This window comes from Triturus cristatus, chromosome 2_2 (genome assembly GCF_964204655.1).
Source record: "Triturus cristatus chromosome 2_2, aTriCri1.1, whole genome shotgun sequence".
Lineage (NCBI taxonomy): Eukaryota > Metazoa > Chordata > Amphibia > Caudata > Salamandridae > Triturus > Triturus cristatus.
The window spans coordinates 1,057,324,131-1,057,344,514 of record NC_140582.1 but is presented as its reverse complement, the minus strand read 5'-3'; the positions used below and the strand labels follow the sequence as shown (position 1 = coordinate 1,057,344,514).

The following is a 20,384-nucleotide window of genomic DNA, read 5'->3' as shown; positions in this document are numbered from 1 at the left end:
ATGTATTGTCCATAACGCATGCTTATTAGCCGCAGCGTTTTTCACTTGTTTTTTCACGGGAATTAGGTCTACTAGGAGTGGTATTTGCACTGGGCTGGTCCCAGTGTAGTCCTGAAGAAGAGCTGGGGAAGCTCGAAACTAGTTGACCATATGCTAAGTACACTTACCCATTATAAGTAGGTTATTTTAGCGTATTACCCCCCCTTTTTTAACCAATTAGCTAGGAGCAAGAATAAAATATATTTGGCCCACTAGTTGATTATTTTAATTCATTTTGTCCCACTCCATATCACTACACTTGCACCACACATAATTTGTTTTGAGTGCTCCTACGTAATCCGCAAGTCGCAGCACGCCTCAGCCCGTAGAGGACTGAGAGGACCCCAATGATGAAGCATGTCACCGTGGGGAAACCCTGGTGAGTGAGGGGACTCAAGAAAGGAAGAGTTCTGCCCCTTTCTTTCTCCTTTTTTTGGGTGTTCTTCGGGAACCAATTGTCCTTCTGACACCCCTAGGTTAGGTTCTTTTAACCTGAACGTTCAGGTTATTTAATATCTATGTACACAGATGGAGGGTGAACCTAACCTCTAAACCTCTTTTTTCCCCCCCTTTTTTGATAACACTTGCTTAAGAGCCTTGTCATGCTCCTTTTGCGTTGCCCCAAATACTAGTATCTCATCACTGTAATAAAGGCATACATGACAGGTTGATTATTCGACATCCTAAAATATTTCAGTAGCGGACAACATTCCAAAACTCAACCTTTTGTATCTAAATAAACCAACATGCGTCAAAAAAGTAGTGATGTACCTGCAGTTTTCTTCCAACTTGAGTAGGTGGTATCTCTTGTTTAGGTCAAGAAGAGAGAAGACTTTGGCACCGTTCAGTGGCATGATCATGTCCACTATGTGTGGACCAGGATGCCTTCCTCTTTCGATTGCTTTGTTGGCCTGGTGCATATCAACATAAATGTGCACTGCACCGCCACTCTGCTTTCTAGGCACCACTTCTATGGGCGAGACCCATGGTGTAGGACCAGTGGAGCGCTCAATGATGAGATGCTTTTACAGCTTTTTTAGTTCTTTCTCAACAGTTTCATGCAAGTGGAAAGTGACTTTGCAGTGCTGCTATGCAACAGGGTGAATGTTATCATTGATGTAAAGTCGCACTTTCATTTTTTTGAGCCTGCCTAGGCCAAGAGATCATAACAGAACTGACCCACAACTTCAGATTGACTGTGGAGGTTGTAATTGAGAGATATCAGACCCATGTCGGCAGCGGTGGCAAAACTGAGTAGGCATGTACTGGACAAAGTATCTGGAAGAACGTGAATTGGTGCTTGCACTGATACGGCCTTAAGCTTCATTGTCGCTATGAATGACCCTTGGCTCTGCAACGGTTTAGGAGCAGCTCACATGTATACTTTTGTTATTTGACAGATTGAGGCATGGCACAGGAGATAGGCTGTTGAACTTTGACTAGCATGATGTTAATTGACGCACCACTATGTATGATAAAGGAGCAACCTTTGACATTTATTGTAATCATTGGGCAATGTCCAAATGTTTCGTGAGGTGGTCCATGTTAGTCTTTTGTTGATCTTTGCACACAGCCAAGCCTACATGTGCCTGTCGTTCATTGGTCGAGGCCACCAATGCACATCCATTTTCTTCACTGGCGCTCCCTAATGATGTTGCGAGCCTATGTAGAATGAACTGGACTACGATCGACATAGCCTGGTTTCTTATTGTCATAACTGATGTTGCTTTTTGGCTTTGTGGGCGTAGCGAGAATGCTTTTGGAACCTTCTGGCGTCCATTTTCTCTTATCGCTGTGACGTAGTTAGTTTTTCTTACGCTTTGCAAACTGCTAAGAAGTGATTTTCTTTACCACAACCTTTGCACATTTGTCCTATGGCTGGACATTTGCCTTCATGGGGAAATGAAAACCCACATCGGCAGCGCAGCTTTTTCTTCTTTGGAGGTGTCAACTTGCATACATCTACCTTGTGTTTGTGCTAGCTTTTCATGGCCAACACGGATTAATCTTCAACTGTTCCAGCTTCAGCTTCCATATCAGTTGATCTGCTCTTTCCTCTGCCCTTGCAGCCATTAGCACTTTCTCTAAACTCAGAGTCTCTCTCAACATGCGTCTTCTAAAAGAGTCTGAAAGACAACCATCAATAACAGAGGCATATTGCTTCTTCCTCATTAAATTCACTAAACTAGCAGTGTTTGATAAGCACATCAAGTCTTTCAAGAAACTCATCCATCGTTTCACTAGCTTGCTGGTGTCCTTGATTGAAAATGTACCCTTCATAGTCTACATTCAGCATCGGATTGAACTTAGCTTCTAATGCTTCCTTGACTTGACGGTATGATACAGCATCAGCTGGTGATTTTTTCTTTATCACTTCATTTCCTCTATCACCAGCAATGTTCTTAAAGTATTGAATTATTTTCAGATTGTCTGCTTCCTCTAGTGCACCTATGAAAGCATAGACTATTTTGATCCATGCAGTCCACCTGGTGGCAATATTCTCCTTCACCATGTCAAATCCAAGGGTGATTTCAGGAATGTTGCAGCGCCGTACTTCGCGCTTCCTCCTGCAGCCTTTGAAAAATGTCACTATTCCGAAGGCCTTTCAGTGCACTGGATGCCACCTGTCGCTGTGCATGCATTGGTTGCTCAACCGGGTCTAGTTGTTACACCCAGTTCGAGGTTGTGTGGCATGGTACGTACGCTTACACCTTTGTACCATGTGATTACTGCCATTTGCGTTTGCTTTGCAATGGGCTCTGTGTTATGGCGCAATGCAGGGTTTCTTTTTTCAGTCTTACCAACAGATTCTGGTGGGCTTTTCAAATGCGCTCTTCCCCCAATATGCTTTTTCCCTTTTCCTCATTACACAAACCTCAGCTCCCAGGGTATGAACCCACCACAAATGAAAATCACAGTGCACCCAGGCACTCATTCTCTCAAAGGTATTCATTCCATGCACCAGCTGCGGCAGCATATCATACTACTATAAGCTATTGTGTGTGTTCATATTGACATGTCCTCCCTCTTACTTCTGTGCCACGGACTCTCAGGAGGAGGCAGGGGGCATAATGAAACCAGGCCTGGTACTCTTGCTGTCACTCCGAAAGTGTTTGCACCATCACTTACTCATCAGCTCTGTATGGATAGACAGCAGTAAGAATTCTCAGAAATAGATTTGCCAAATAGTCTCTCAAACAACAAAACCCATTGGACGTCACCATCGTCTCAGAAAACTGCTTTGGTTAAGCAGAAAAGAACAGTGGTCAGATAGGTGGGAAAAAACTACTGATTTAAGCAAACTACAATATTCCTGACATTATGCTCCCAACTCTGCTCTTCAACCATTAATGATCTCTTATCTTGGCTTAGTATCCATTTTCCCTTTTCAACTTCAGATAGTCCTGTGCCACTTCTAGATTCATGGAAATGGATTAATTTTGTTGGTTTTGGATTCTAAATTGGACCGGTAATCACACCGGCACCTCGATATCCAGGATAAATAGCTCATTTAAGGTCTCTCTAGTTGCTCCCAGTGCATCAATATGACATGGCTTTGGTAATGAAATATGTGGATCTTCAAATTCTTCACAAATAAATTCCCTTTCTTTCTCAAAGTATTTGTCACTGCTTCTTGCTGAACCACATCAGTCAGCTCCACCAACACTGTGACCATGCCTTAACAGTGTCTGAGGCGCCTTAGAGAGATAGAGAGATATCCTCATGAACGACTTTGAGATCTCAGTTTCTTCTTCTAGTACTGTTTCTCTGAGGGTTGTTTGTTCCTCACCGCCTTACCCTCATTTTCTAAAAGCTCCACAGTCAATGGAACTGTATAATCCTCAAACCTTTGAGTTCAACAAGCTCCATCTCATGATTCTATGCAGCTATTTTCCTACTTGTGTTCAACCAGTCTCTACACATCTTGATCTATCTCAGATGTACATCCTTTTAACTCCTCAAATGTTCCTCTAAGTGCAAACATTTTTCCTCCAGTACACTTCATAGAGCTCGGCCTTTCCTTCAGGATCAACATGTTTATTCATTCACCCTGTATAAGAGCGCCCCACTGTTCTCTGGTGACCCATTGTTACTGCCTCTCGCTTCTCTGGTTGTTAGGCGCTTTATGGCAAAGAAGTGGTTCCTCTATTTTGTCAGCTTCTACTTACTTTTTCCAGGAGGCATCATTATAAAATTGTGAAAGCCATCACCAGAGAGAAAACAGCTCAGCATCACACAGCTGAGGGACAACAGTGACCTTATACTGACAGCGTGGCCTGCCTCCCCAGATTCAACACTACCTCTGCTTCTAGGCACCAGGTCTGTCTCAGCCCTATGGAAATTCCTCCACTCTAGAATCTTGTTCTATAAGGGAAAGCGGTCTATCATCTGTATTGTCGCAGCCTATCAAGTTAAAACCTAGGGAAAAGGACGAACTGTTGATGAAGTAGCTGTTTTGGAAGGCAGGGAGCCTCAACACTTGCAGTCAATGCAGGACTGCTGCTATGGTACGAGTCTGCAGGTCACCTGAGCAGAGACACCGCCTTCCAAAGACGATCTCTACCACCTCATGCTCTGGATACTAGTGTATGTAACTGTGCTGGAGCTGCTAGACAGGCAGCCATCTTGGATCTGAGGCAATTTCCGAAAGCTCACCTATATCATTGCCTAACTGTTTACAATCCACAACCCCTAAACACACCAGGGTGTTGAAACACATCCAAGCAAATTCTTACCGCAGTGAAGGCTTTCATTTTTCTTAAGCTGCTGAAGTATACTGATGGTTTGAAGGCATTTTCACACACAGATGACTTGTGTCAAACCGTAGAAGACTAAGCGGTGCAGGTTTGCCCTAATACAATATAAGTTAGGTCAATTTTGTCATGCTAAAGGTCATGTGATGTAATTTCCACTGATGCCAAATGAGTATTCAGCCTGGCTGTGTTGTCGCTTCAAATATCCTTAGGATTTTGGTGAATTGACAAAATTGTTCTGTGACCACTATTACTGAGACCTCTGATCTTATGATCCTCAAATGCATTTACCTGGCGGGCAAGATGTACAAATAACAGTTCCTTCAGTCAAGGCTTCCTCACCAGGTGGACACGATGTGCATATACTACAGCCGTCTGTACTGCAAGAAGGAAACACAATCCCCAGGTAAGTATGCATTTAAAATACCACACTGCCTACTTTAGATATACAGCAAAAAAGTATTTCATTATTATTCTCAGTGCAAACACAAAATCTCACTGATCTACTTAAACGCATTTGCAGTACACTGAAAGAGAAGTTTTGTTAAATTTTGCCTTGTTAGTTCGTGGCCATCTTATTTCAAGCTGTGAAAAGGCTATAATGGTTTTAATCTTCCGAAATAGAAACAGTTTGGCACCGATTTAATCAAATAACAATAAAAAACTGCCTTGAAACAGTTAATGCCTGCATGACCATGAAGTCTTTCCACTTTCTGCCCGGTGGTAGCACGAAGCGCCTAAACCTTTTGTTTTAATTTTGCCATTGCTTTCTTTATAAGAGCGGCCCTCGAGTCTTTTGCAGATGTGTTTTCGGTAGGCTTATTTTTTGTATTGATTGACAGCAGTTGTGTACTGGTACCAGGGCTGGCTTTAGAGCTGGTGGCGCCTGGTGCGACTGCATTTGTTGGCGTCCATGACCTTCTCCACGAATTCCCTCACTACCACCCTCCAACAGAGCCCCTAATCTCTCCATAGCCCTTTTCTAACATGTATTTCAATTTTTTAAGCGGCTACTCGTAGTTCACGCACACTCAGTTCTGTGATCTGCATGGCACACATTCTTTGCAGCAGGCACATTAATCCTCTGTGCTACTTTATTATGCGTCAAAACTGCCACTAGACAAGGCTTTGATCTCTCTCCAGCAGGAACATCAATCACCAGAGTTATCTTGACATTTTTATTGTTGCCTGAAAACGGCAGGACATACAAGGAACGCAGCAGCAAGGGCTTGTAAACCAAAATGTTATTTTTAAACACAGTGCACAGGTGTGGCTGCTCCGTCGGCACAGCCCTAAAGCCAGCCATGAATGGTCCCAATCCTGTGTTACAGGAGTACTACTTAACATACTCATAAAAACCTTTGTGTTTTGCCCCTATATGCCCAACCCCCTATTAGTAAAAGCTCTAATAGAGCACATTCCTTGTACTACCTATATATGAATATTGCCTGAATAATGCCATGTTAGATGTTTTAGGGCTAATTCATAAAGATTGTATGAAATAGCATGGTGGGAGTACTACTACACATGCTAAAAAATGCATTTGTGATTTGGCCCCAAAATGGTTTGTATTTAACTTAAATGATCATGTCCGTAACACACCTTTTCAAAGAAACTACTGCAAAGTTGAGGAGGTTTGCGGGCTTAGGCTAGAAAAGCATCGTGGAACGTCACAGATTCACCCGCCCCAAATGCTTCCAAAGTCAATGGTATCTAGCCCAACCCAGGCAAATCTCTAGTATGATCTTGGAGTGGGACGAGTGAGTGTGCTCACATTATCCCCTGCTTTATAGAAACCATACTAATCAATGGACCTCTGAAATACTTTGGGTCAACGATATAGGGACCATCTGAGGTCACTATAGGTCTCAAAACCCAAGCAGACATCTAACAAAGCAACACTCAGTAACGCTTATTGTTTGTGACTCTTAGGGGTGTAATACTGATTTTTCTGTACACTGGAAGCTCCTTTTAATTCACTCAAACAATAATAGACATGGCTAAATTGCACACCCTATATTTAAATGTACACATTGTTCGAAGAACCATACAACAAAATAAACTCCTATAGCAAAAAAATATAATGCTACTTACCTTTCTGACATGCAAAAATATTTTCTGCCAAAGCATACCATCATACTGCAGCCATAACTAAAGATTCGTCCAGCCTACCTGTTTCTTGTTCCTAAACACAAGTGCTCCAACACCAGCTTATAATGTTTTTGTTCACACACCAGCTTGGAAAGCTTTTGTTAACAGAAGAACCCACACGACAAAAACATTTCAATTGACTTCCAGTGCAGCCTCCTTTGCCAGTGCTGCAGAGACTTCCCATAAAGGATTTTAATTTCTTAGAGACCATGATGTTGGCTGCTTTAGGGTGTCATGCAGCCTACCAGTGACATAATGAGGACACCACACACTGGGCTACTCTGGTACGGGGAAAGACCCTGAGCGGCCTTTTCCCCTTTTATTCATATCCTCTAGCCACGCTTGGCCAGAGGGTGCTACAATGTTAGTATGTTCTTTCGGGCCCGACACCTCAGTCCCACGCTTGCGACATTATATATTTTAGTCATTACATCCCTCCCCAAATTGGTATCAAAACTGTTTCAACAAAATTTAACAAAGTCTTTCAGTCTTCGGCTGGGCTAAGCAAGGGGTTTGGCCTTAAGTTGTATTGTTGGGAACTGGATCTTCCGCTTGCCCTCTGAGTGGTTGGATCTGGCTCAGGGCTGACATCCAGCTCTTCGTCCCCTGCGGGTTGGGGTGCAGGATGGTTTGGGGGATTGGCTAAGTGTGACCTTCCCGAGATTGGCTGTGAGCTTTCCTACGGCCACTCTCTACCAGTTTCGGTGTTGTTCAAATCTGGCGGACCCTGGCTCTGTCGGTCCACTCTCTGGAACCATGATACATTCCTGGTTATCACTTCTCCACGTTTGGCAGTGATTGTTGTTCCATTTATTCGTACTACGGTCTAGGTCCCTGGTTCGTAGGGGTCCTGAATTTCCATAATACCCTGCGGTTTCGAACTAGCACCAGACTATGCGGCACAAAGGGCCAAGGTGTGGCTCTTCACCTCTTGCTCATTGGCTTGGGTCCTTCGGGCTTGGGCGTTGGCAGAATGATAGGGTGTCGGGTCCATTGGTCAGATACAGGAATAGTGTTTCGTCTATGTCCAGCAAGCATTGGGACCATGGAGATCTTGGAGTCGTGCAGTGGGGGGTACTACTATACTCTGAGGAATCGATGTAGTGCCGCTTCTGGGTTGGTTTGCTCGGCCACTGCTATTCGAAGGGTTTTGTTTAATGTGCGCATGAACCTTTCCACTTTGCGTTTGGCTTGTGGCCATTGAGGGGTGATGCGCCGGTGTCGTATGACTAGAGATGCGAGCAGGTCTCTGAATTCTCCTCCTTGGAAGGGGGGGGGGAGTGGGGGGGCGTTGCCGGTCCTTAGTTCTTGATGCAGTCCAAATAAAGCGAAGACTTTCTCTGGTATTGGCGCAACCTTGGTGTATGCAGTGGAGTCAAACACTTCTACTATCTGGTATTTGGAGTAGCTGTCGAGGAGTACAGAAGCCACTCTCCCGTCAGGGAAACTACCAAAGTCGAGGCTGACTTAGGACTAGGGGGCGGCTGCAGGCTCCTCAGTGGTGATCAGTGCTGGGGTTTCTGGACTGCTGGTAATTTGGTAGGAGTGGCAGTTCCGCACCAAGTTGTTGACCGCCTCTTCCATCGCCGGGAACCAGATTCTCTCTTATTCGCAATTTCATCTGGACGGTCCCTTGGTGGCCTTTGTGTGCAAGGGTTGTCACTCTTTCTTGAAGGCTTTTAGGGATCACGATCCGAGACCACCTTAGCACTAGACCTTCGGCTGTCGTGCTCAAGTCATCCCGCACTTTCCACAATTTTCCCAGGCGTTCTTCGTCTGGCTCATGCTAGATGTTAGCATCAGGTAAGACGTTCTCTCATGATCCTTGGAGTAGGGAACCCCACCACATTTGTCAAGACCGAATCCTGTATTCTTCCGTCCTTTCATTGTTGTCGATCCCGTCTTCTTTAGGATTTGGCAGGTGCTGGGATAGGAAGTCCGCAGTGTTCTTGGCTCCGGGACAGTACACTAACTCTGAAAGTGTTGCAGCTGAATTGCCCAACTTTCGATTCATGGTGGAGTATGTGGGGCTGTGCCTTTAAATAGTTTGACAAGTGGTTGGTGGTCTGTGACTACGCTTAATGGGTGGCCGCTGATGTAGAGGTGGAAATGACTACAGGCCCATATTATTGCTAACTCTTCCCTCTTGATTTGGGAGTATTGTGTTTCTGTGGGTGTGAGGGCCTTGCTTGCAAAGGCGAGGGGTGCCCACTTGCCTGGTTCCACCTCCTGCGTGATCATTGCTCCCAATACTACCAGACTTGCATCCACGAGTAGTTAAGTGCTTTTTGTGGCATCGAAGTATGCCATTGTGGTGTTTCTAAGTAAAGCTTCCTTGCAACATCCTTCTTGGTCGGAGCCCAGAGGGGTTCCGATATCGTGGCTAGATTGGGGATGAAGCGTTCACAATACGTGGCCATCCCTAGGAAGCTGAGTACCTCAGACACGTTCGTTGGTGCTAGTGCTTGTTGTATGGCGTGTGATTTCCGTGGATCCACTTGGACTCCTACTTGGTTAAGGACGTATCCAAAGAACTCGATGGAGTTTTGGATAAATGAACACTTGTCCTTGTGGAGAGATCTGCCAGCCGCTGTAAGGCTGCCTTGAGGTGCTTGCGGTGTTCTTCGATTGATGGGGAGAGAATCAAGATGTCATCACTGATGTTTAGTATCCCTTGTAAGCCCAACGGAGTCTCTCGGACTGCTTCTTGGAAGATTTCCGCGGCAGACGATATGCCGAAGCTGAGCCGTTGTAACGGTGCAGCCCAATGTGCGTCGAGAAAGTCATTATGTAAAGGCTCTCCTTCGCTAACCTTAGCTGATGGTATTCTGCGTTAAGGTCTATCTTGGAGAACCAACGGAATCTATTAAGGTTGGCTATACTATCATCCATTGTAGACATTATGTGTCTCACTATTTTGGTCGCCGGGTAGGGCAGGCGCTTTTCGATACACAATCGTAATTTGCCTGGTTGTTTTGGTTTCTCTGCGATCACCATAGGTGAAACCCAGGGTGTCGGACCAGTGACTTTTTCAATTACTCCTTGTTGTTCGTGGTCACTTAGTTCTTGTTCGACGAGGTGTCGAAGGTGGAACGGTATCCGCCGGTGACGGAGTGACACTGGTTTGACCGATTGGTCAATATGGAGCTTAACGGGCAGTCTCTTCATGCACCCCAGCCCCGTGGAGAGGTGTGGAAATAGTTCAAATATCTCATCCCTTTGGAGGGCTCTGACTGCCCTGGCGAAGGTGACTAGGCCGAGGTCTTCTGCGGTGTGGCTCCCTACCAGGATATCAGCCTCTCGGTCGACCACGTGGAATGTGGTTGTGATTTCATGGTTCTCCGCTTTCACTTTCACTGTCATCTTCCCTTTCAGGGGCAATGGCGTTTGGCTTCCATATATGAAGATTTTAACACTGGTCGGAGCTATCTGAGGGTGTGGATGTAGCTGTTTATATTGTTGAGTGCACACGATGTTGACAGACGCCCCGGTGTCTATCAAGGCTGTGACGCGGGATCCTGCTATCTCTATTTCCACGTGGGTTGGGGGTGCCTCCTGTGTTTTAAGTCACTGACGAATGATATGAGGAAGCATTCCCCTTCATCTTCAGTGGACGAGTCCTCAAGGTGGTGGTGTTGTCGTTTTGACACTATTTGTCTTCGGGGTTTCGTAATCTTCTAGGGACAGTTGCCTCACGGACTTGGATGGTGGCCTCCTACCCCGGGCACCTCTTGTTTCTGGGCTCTCCTCTGCATGCCGTGGCAAAATGATTGAGGGTTCCGCATTTGGAGCAGGTTCGTCCCTGTGCAGGGCACTCCTCCAGAGGGTGTTCTTCCCATCCACAGTATCCACACTTGGCACAGATGTTGCTTTCGCCAGCGGTAATACTCTGCCGCCTCCTCTTCCTTGTGTCCGAATTGCATCTGCTTGCTCTATTTTCACCAAGGTGAGCCTCTCTGGCTGCTGTGTGATGGCGAGTTCCATCGCTGTTGCCCTGGCATCTGACAGGTCTTGGGATCACACCATGACAAGGATATCCTCCAGCGAGATCCCTGGCTGGCAGAGGATGAGGCTCCTAAGGTTTTTGTTTTGGCACCCTTGTTTTACCTCCGTTCTCACTTCTTTGGCTTGGTCATCCACCATACATGTGCTGACTAGCTCCCTCAGGCATGCGTGGAACGAGTCCACGGACTCTCCTTCCGTCTGGCGGGCTTTTCGTAGAGTGAACCGCTCGTAGTCTGGATTAAGTTGCAGGTCGAAGTGTGTATCCAGAGCTCTGACCTACGGGTATTAGTCGTTGGTGGCTCTCGAGTTAGGCAGGTGTGCGAAGAGTTTGTATATTTCTTCCCCTGCAAAGTGCAGTTGCAGCGACCTCTTGATGGTGTTGACTGCTTCCCTTGTTGCGATAAAATTGTTGTTCAGGCGGCTAATCCATATCTCCCATCGAGGGGGAGCGGTGGCAGGGTCGGTGAGCTCGATAAACAGTGGCAGCGCGCTATCTTGGGTGTGTTGCGCAGCTGGTGCGACGGGGGTTTGCCCTTCTAGTGGCACTTGGTGTGGGCCTGCTGGTGCCGGGTTGTCAGTCATGCCTGTTGATTGTTGTTGGCACTGTGAGATCTGGCTTGATTAGGACAGTGCGTTATGGTGTCCTTTTTGTGGGTGTAGGGTACACTTGTGCCCGATGGTGGGAGTATCCTACTCCTATTTCTGTTAATTTAGATTTCCAGCTGATTGATAGTCTAGATTGATTTAGATTTTTTATTAGTTTTTCCTCTTTGCTGGGTCTTATTGTTTTTAATACTCCCTCACGTGGCCAGGCCTGGACAGCTTTTGGGGGTTGTGTGGCCTGCTGGCACTGTCGCTGCTGGACTCCCTCCCGCGTGTCAGTGACGCATGCTTCTCTCCCCGGGCTCCCACGTGTACCTGCGCAGTTATGCCTTTAGGCGTTGGCCTGCTGGGACTGCTCTGGCTGGTTCATGGCAGGGCGCTTACTCGCGCTGGGCCGTGTGACGTCTGGGGAGGAGACGCCTTGCTGGACGGGCTCTTGAGCGGTTGTGTTCTCCCGCTCCACTGTAGATGAACTGCTCCGGGCGGGGAGATGGCGCGGCCGCTCCAGCATAGGCAGTCGGCTCCACGATTCGTAACGGACGGCACTGCAGCTACTGGCAGGCACACCACGCAGCGATCCCTGCGCCAACGGTAGGACCACACGTGCACTGATCGGAGCAGATGGTGGTTACCACCCTCGTCGCCAGTGTGATGTTGGCTGCATTGGGATGTCATGCGGCCCACTTGTGAAATAATGAGGACACCACGCACTGGGGTACTCTGGTATGGGGAAAGACCCAAGCAGTCTTTTCCCCCTTTATTTATATCCTATAGCCACGCCTGGCCAGAGGGTGCTACAATGTCAGTATGTTCTTCCGGGCCGATACCTCGGTCCCACTCTCGCGACAATATAGTCATTACACAATGCATTGTGTAGATGCATTTTTTTGCAAAACAATCGCCATTCGCTCAAATGGGATTTCCTTACTTTCGTTGGTTGGGGTGATCAAAATGTAGGAGACTTTCTAAATGAGAAAACAGTCCTGCCCGGTGGCTCGAATGCAGAGCTCTCAGTTTTCCCACTTCGCATTGCGAGTTGCTCACCCGGAACAAGAATTGTCTGCGTTCTGTGACTTGTACTTCTGATTTAAAAATTGAATAAAAAGGAGTGCAAATCTCATTATTCAAAGAAAAAACTTGCTTTGAGTGATCTACTCGTGCGTTGACCTGGGATAGTCGAGACTTTTGTGAATGAGCATCTACAACTTTCCAAAAAGTGCAAAAGAACTTGTTCTCTTACTTGCAAAATGATCCTTCTTGGCAGGGTAGGCAGGTCGTAGAATTTTGTTCAGAGGTATAATATCCTGTAAAAAACACAGACAGGCCTAATCAGTGAAACACATACAGGTTATGAAGATTCAAGAATACTCATTTTCACCGAATACTGGTTTTCCAGACAAAAATGTAAACAAACGTATTTTTCGATTTTCAATCAACCTAGTTTAACTCATAACCTAAATATCGAATTAGGAGTGGTTTCCTACCAAAATGCAACTTGTGGAAAGAGGCGAACATTGACCTGAAAATTACGAGTTGCATCCCCAAAGCACCACTGTTTAACGAATTTGACTCTAAAACAGTAGTACGTCCAACTTTAAATGGCAACTTCTAATAGGTTTTCATACAAAAAAAATATGCCTGTGGTTTCCAGCAGAGACAAATTTTGCGCACCAACCCAATGCAGCACAAAAAGGACAACAAAGTAAACTACATGGTGAACACAAATCTTGGTGCATAGCATGTAATCCACCCCTCTTCTCCATGATACATTTTGTAGCTCTAAACGAGCAGCTCTTCTATGATAGTATGAGACCTGTCTGAGGACTAGGATTTTGTGTGGTCAGGCAGGTGGAACTTGAGTTCTTCAATGACCTTATTCCCTCATTTAAAGGGATTTTGAGTCAACGTAAAACAGTTTTTTGCACGATTCCAACACTATTTTCTTTGCCACCATCTTTCGCTCGATGGCGAAGGGAATGGAGTTACCAATAGGATGTTTTATTCTTGGGTTGCCAGACCCGGGTAGCAAAAAACACAAAATCCAAAAAAAGTACTATACTACAAAAAAAAAGAAAAAAAAAAGGTGCTTCTGTTTGCTCCAGGATGCAATCATGAGGAGTTTAGAGACATAGTAGGATGCAGTGATGCTTAATGCGCCTAGTAAAATGGAAAGCAAGACTTGAGATTAAATAGAAAGAAACATTTATGACTTAAACACACAATATTCTGATTTAAGTACGCACTATCTGGGACATGCCTTTGTGTAGATAGCCTTTTTAAGAAAGAACTGAGCTTTTTAAGAAAGAACTGAGCTGTATAATCTACTTCAAACGCAAATGTGGCTCAAACCAGTGGAGTAATGTAAAATGACGGGGCCCTTCTTCACATTCTTCAGGGGAGGAGTCCGAGTCTCCCATGTCACACAGATATACATTGGCTTTGATTGGAATGGGGCCCCTCTGAAGGCTTTGGGGGGCCCAGAAGGGTTGCACTCCAGGGGCCTGTGTTACACCCCTGGCTCAAACAGACGAACTACACAGTCTATGCAATATTTCCCTCTTCCTTCATCCAGATGCCGAGTCTCTTTATTAATGCCCTCTTATGCCCTACACCCTCATCTAGATGTAGCTACCTTTATCAATCCCCTTTTATGCTTATCTAGCCCAATCCAGATCTCCTTATTAATACCCTTCTTTTATGCTTTCCTCTACCATCATACTGATGCAGATCTCTTTACTGATTACCTTCTTTTATACTGTTCTGTACCCTCATCCAGGTGTTGGACTCTATTAATATCCTTCTATCGTTTCCTTTACCTCCATCAAGAAAAAACATCCATATTTACTAACTGGCTGTATCAAGATCAATGTCGACCTGGTTCTAATAATGGTCACATTACATCCTGGCACAACCTGATGGGGAACAGCTGATGTTTGGTTGGGTGTGGGGTATGGGGGGTGGCGGTAGGGGTTGAGGTGGGGGATTCTTGGGAGGGTAGGCGAAGACAGCATTTATATAAGGCCTAAAACAATTGCCTAAAACAGCCAACGCTGAGACCTTAAACTTATAGAATTGTTGGCGGGACACTGACTAACTAAGCAAAAACAAGAGAAGCAATCAGACTATAGCTCTCTCCCTTCTCAAAAGGCCTACTGATTGGTCAGCAACATCATTTTCCTATACCATTGTCGGATGGGTTATCAAACTTGGCACACACTATACACAGGATTTCTTTTTTTTTTACGGAGTTTTACAAAGCGCAAACTTGACCTGAAGGTATCAAAGCGCTTTACACGAGCACCAGTTGTGTTACACAAGGACACATTCCTGTTTGTTAGGCACGGGGAGATTGAGTGATTTGCCCAGAATCACAGGATGTTGCACGTCTTTGCTGAGACGCGCACCTGGTTCTCCAGATTTGAGGGTAAACGCCATAGCCGTTAGGCCACATCCTCTCCCCAGTTTGATGACATATTTCAGCTAAGTACAAAGCTAGTGTTATTTTAGGTTCTAATCTGAGCATTCTTACTTTTCTGTTACAAAAATGGCAATCGTGACGCAGTCCAGATTCGATGACAGGGCCGGACTGGCCGTAGCGGGCACCGGGCAATCCCCTGGTGCGCCGCATGGGTGGGGGCCGGTTTTGGGCCCCTCGGGCCGTTTTTGTTACAGGGCCGTAACAAAATCGGCCGAAAACCGGCGCTGACAAAGAGCTCGGCGGCACCCCCAAGCCCGTGGGGGGGGGGGGGGGGACGACGACCGACCAAGCACTTTGCCAGGGCTGGTTTTGGTACCCAGTCCGGCACTATTCGATGACCAGTTTCCAGCAGTAACTTGGATCTGGTCACTGGCACGGCAGCAGTCATATTGAATGAGGGAGGGTATTGGGTATTGCTATAGCGCACGGCTACTTATAAGTGTGTCCTGGCGCTTCTAGTACTGCCAAAGTAAATAGTACAGAGGGTTTGTATTGTATTACAATGATGTACAGTAGTCCAGGGTAGATAATGTAAGATGTTTATTTAAGTAGATGGTATGAAGAGCCCCACCAGGAACAGCCTTCCTGCTGCCCAGTCCATTCTCCAACTGACTCTCACTCATCCAACATTCCACAGCATCACCACACACCAACATTCCACACCCCAGTCACACTGGCTGAGCAGCAGGTATAACATCTCCCTTCTTTACAAAGAACAACATTAGAAAATCTTGCATGCATGTTTACACTATAGCAAACAAGATGCAATAAAGGTGCATGGAAATAACAGGTAGAAAACATTGCACACAAGATGCATAACTGAATAAGCAACGTGTCATAACATATTAATAGCAAAGGACCATGCATGTTACCAAAGTAAATAAAGAAAATAAAGGTACATGAAAATAACAGGTGGAAAACACTGCACACAATGCATAAATGAATAGGCAACTTGTCATTACATATTAATTGCAAAGGACCATGCATGTTACCAAAGCAAATAAAGAAAATAAAGATAGACATATAATAAGAATACACACAACTTCTCCCCTTCTAACCATAAGACAACATACACTACTACACCGCAAATCCTCTACCAAACCCCTAATGCCACAACATGCCAGCTGGCCAGGCTGACATAGAAGACAGCATGCAGGGAATCAGCCACCGGAGGCGCAGTAGAGAACCGCCCATAGCAAATTACAAAAACATCGGGAAAGGTGAAACACCTTGGCATACACACTGCCCTAACCCAATGTAAGGGTGGAACAACACTCCAATCTCACATAATATGGCTTGAACTCTGCCCTTCACCTTTACCCCATAGGTACGGTCGAACAACAAACTTCAACCACAAGTCATTTGGCTTAAACCTTGCCGTTCACACTCTTAATCTCCGTATAGTCAGTGTTCACAGACACCTATACACTCTAAATCTAACCATAATAAGAAAGAAACGTATCCACTTCAACAACACCAGCCCAAACACACAGCACAGTCACACACCCACTCTAGAAAACCCTCAAAAAGAAGGTAGGGCACAAAACCCCAATGTCAATTTGAACACATTAGAACACAAAAGACACTCTTATCCGATACACCATACCCATACGCACAACGTCCATGAGATTCTCATTTCTTCTTTTACTCAAAACTCTTTCAATTTGAAGTATAGATGTTGCATAAACTTTGGCTAGCATAGACATAGTCTAGGGGTTTGCCAGGGTTTTCCAGGCTGCGCTCCGACAGTAACCCTGGAGTAGAGTGGTTACTCCTCCAAAAGAGGGCAGCAGCGATTCTCCTAAAAGCGAGAATGTCGCTCCGCCCAAATACCCCCAAGTCAAGTCACTGCCTCACTGAAATTGAACATCTAATGTAAATGGTAAACATGCTTGAGGAACTAGTCGCTTTGACAGTGTAAAAAATGTTTCAGCATAAGTACTTCCAAATGTTTCAGCATAAGTACTCCTCAATGAACAGTGAAGACACCTCTCACCATAAAATCTTGAAGAACATACTGACGTGCAACCCTCACTGATCTCCACGGTAACACTGAGGGAGCAAGCTGAAGTTTTTACACGCAAGCCACCACCGCCCCGCTAAAGGAGAGTATCACTCGACAAAAGCGCGATTGACGAGCGCAACACATTTCCGAGAACACCAACAGCTGACCAGATGGCAGCATATGCACACGAGAAGCGCGCCGGGTGGCTCCAGCCACGTACATGCTGCCCAGCGTTATGTTCCAGGGCTCCTCACCATCCCTCGAGGTTCCACTGACAGGACTCGCGCTAGCTACAAAGTACCAGGCTCGCAAGCAAATAAACGATGAAGCGAGTGCCTTCCTATTCATGGTGCCACGGTTGATCACTGAAATAGTTGACATTACAGCCAAAGTTTGTTGTTAAAACTTCACCTGAAGGAGGTGTCAATGTCCCATTCCTTGCTCTTTTATAGTGCGGGGTCCCGTGGTGCAAGACCACGTGGTGGAACAGCATTATCACCCCACAAATTCGTAGCCGGTATCACCAGCACCATTCACAGCTGGCTATAAAACTCGTTTCCTTGAAATTTTTTGTTGTACGCATCTTGCATGTGTTTGTTGAAACATTTTTTATTGTTTTCATAGCAACAACTCAATACAAACCCCGCTTCCTCCCCGGTCAAAGAATGTATTGCACACACAGAGTTACCCGCCCATATCTGGGAGAATAAGCTTCCAGCCCATACGGGCCCTCCCCCCTCCCTCCCCACCCCATGTCAGTGTGCCTCCTGTCTTTCTCCTCGCTCCTAATGTGCTCCCTCCCTGCCATAAATCAGACATGGGTGCCCAACCTCCACTAGAGAACCATGGCTTTCCCTCGCGCCTAGCCACACCCTTGTTTCCAGTGCTCGCTACTCCTCCCCTTCTACTCCCCGTTCACCGCCTCCTCCTGCGCGCCAGATGGTACGCATCTTGCATGTGTACCAATGCTTTGAAACTCTTAGTCGCATTTAAGATGTTCCCAGACGTCTCCAAGTGCTGCTATGTTCTGTCTTCTCAGATAATACGTTGCTAGTAGTGCTTTCTTTTTCGCAGACAGACTCCATTCCACTGTACGCTGGTGTAAGTAGTTCAAGCACGCCCTGGTTGGGGCCAACCGATCTTGAGGTCTATTGTGGGACTCAGGGCTGCACAACTACATGATGCACTAGGTACTCATAGTTTCATTAAAGTTCGTTCTTATGTAGTTTCTTTAGGCTCTAGTCTTAGTCTCTTGAAGATTTTGTTTCCACAGGTTCTTCATCTCTTCACTTAACACACATAGGTTCCTCCTCAAATAATCGTGGCCATTAAAATGTTGTATTACAATGATGTCCCGGGTAGATTATGTCAGATGTTTATGCTCAGAACATTCGCCAACTGACTCTCTCACTCATCCAACATTCCACAGCATCACCACACAGCAACATTCCATACCCCAGTACAACTGGCTGAGCAGCAGGTATAACAGTTTGTCTGCCCAGTTCACCGCTACAGTCTAATAAAAATGTTTTCAGTTCCTTTTTAAATTTACCTTCCTTAGATATAAGTCGCAGATATTCAGGGAGCTTGCTCAAGAAGATTTCTACTTTCACAGTGAAAGAGAAGCCTCCTCTCTGCTGTTTCTAAAAGCAAGGAATCACAATAAGGCCCGCAGAACTGGAGCATAGGAGCCTCTCAGGGCAGTATGCCACAATGCGTTCATTTAGATACCTTGAGTCCCTATATTGGAGGGCTTGATGAGTTAGCTTCAGAGCTTTTTACTTAATACGCCGATGGACTGGCAGCCAGTGAATGTTATCCAGATAAGAGGACACAGACAAATTTCAGGATTTTAAATAATAGACGGACTGCCATGTTCTGCATGACCTGTAGCCGCTGGATCAAATAATCCGGGAGACCAAGGTATAGGATTGGTGTAGACCAGCCTGGATAAAATCAATGACCTGACCGCTGTCGCTTGGTCCTCATAGGGTAGGTGAAGAAATGTCTTCAACATGCAGAATATCCAGAAACATGATTTCACCACTGCGGACACCTGTGCTCTAAATGAAAGCTGGTCATCAAACAACACACCCAGTTTTCTGGCTACCAACTTTGGAGGGGGTGGAGAGGACTTTATCTGACCAAGCTCCACATCAGCCCGGGACAGGATCCCGTCCAAACAATAAGACTTCGGTTAGACTTCAGCCAATGTAGCAGTGCTGCCAGGCAACTAGCAAACGTATCCCTTACATTCACAGGATCTCCATCATACATGAGTAGCAGCTGAGTATCATCAGCATATGAGATGATCTTGATAATAAAGGATTCCACTAAAATGCCAACGGAGACATGTAAATGTTGAAAAGCCTGGGACTGGTCTAGCAGCACCAGAGCTACGTTGAGTCCTGTGTCTAGAAAGAGCTTAATGGACTTGGATACTTCACATAGTGTGGTCTTGGTGCTATGGCGTGCTCTAAACCCAGATTACGAGGCTGGAAATACGTTGTTGTCCATTAGAAAGGTGGTGAGTTGTTGATTTACCAACTTCTCCAGCACCTTTGAGGCTACTGGCAAGTTTGAGACTGGCCTAAAATTAGCTAAGGATTCAGGGTCAGCACTGGCGTTTCTTAACCAAGGAATCACCCTAGCCTTTTTCCAATCATCAGGTATGTCCCTTGAGTGGAGGGAGATAGGAAACAGCTCTTGATACATCTAAGCAATGTCTGAAATAGACTTCAATATGTGAGGGGGTATGGGATCCATTGGTGACCCTGACATGCAATAAAACACATTTTTTAAAAGAGGTCTTCACGTCCTCCAGAGTTGGCGTTACAAACGTTGCCAATGTTGAAAGTAGTATTCGACCCTCTGTATCTCACCGATCCCTTTCTCCCTAAATATCATCATTATTCCCCCCAACAGGTTTATCTTAATTTTAACGATTTGCTCCTAAAAAACGTCAATCTAGAGCAAAGTGACTGACTAGGGTCCAACTGAGGGGACGTAACTTTAGGATTAGTACATTGAGTTATAATTTTGATAATCTCCCTCCCATCATTCTCAGCCTCACTGATACAATGCGTATAGAAGGTGCTGCGAGTCCTCTTAAGTTTACTATGTTAAGTCTTCAGGGCCAATTTATAATGGGCTTTGTCGGCGTCTAAATGCTCATGTCATTGTGGGGGGAGGAGAGAGGGGGGTTGGGGGGAGAGGGAGGGGTGGGGTGGGGTGATAGACTAACGTCTCAGACAGACATTGCTGTTCATCAATGGCTAAGCTAAAGCCCAAAGTTTCAGCACCTTTTATCCCCTCTGGTTTGAAGGTCTTACACTCATATGCCTTTTTC

The 20,384-nt window shown here is 45.7% G+C and overlaps 1 protein-coding gene across 1 annotated transcript in view; it reads right to left on the bottom strand.

Annotated features, from left to right (window-relative positions):
- The window catches only part of LOC146863144 (uncharacterized), a 607,219-nt gene that overhangs the window by 103,190 nt on the left and 483,645 nt on the right, over positions 1-20,384 (bottom strand). The window contains exons 5-6 of the mRNA XM_085642558.1: positions 12,793-12,856; positions 5,085-5,173 (exon numbers count right to left, since the gene is read on the bottom strand). Coding sequence (XP_085498684.1) covers positions 5,085-5,173; positions 12,793-12,856 — 153 coding nt within the window. The remainder of the gene's footprint in view (positions 1-5,084; positions 5,174-12,792; positions 12,857-20,384) is intronic.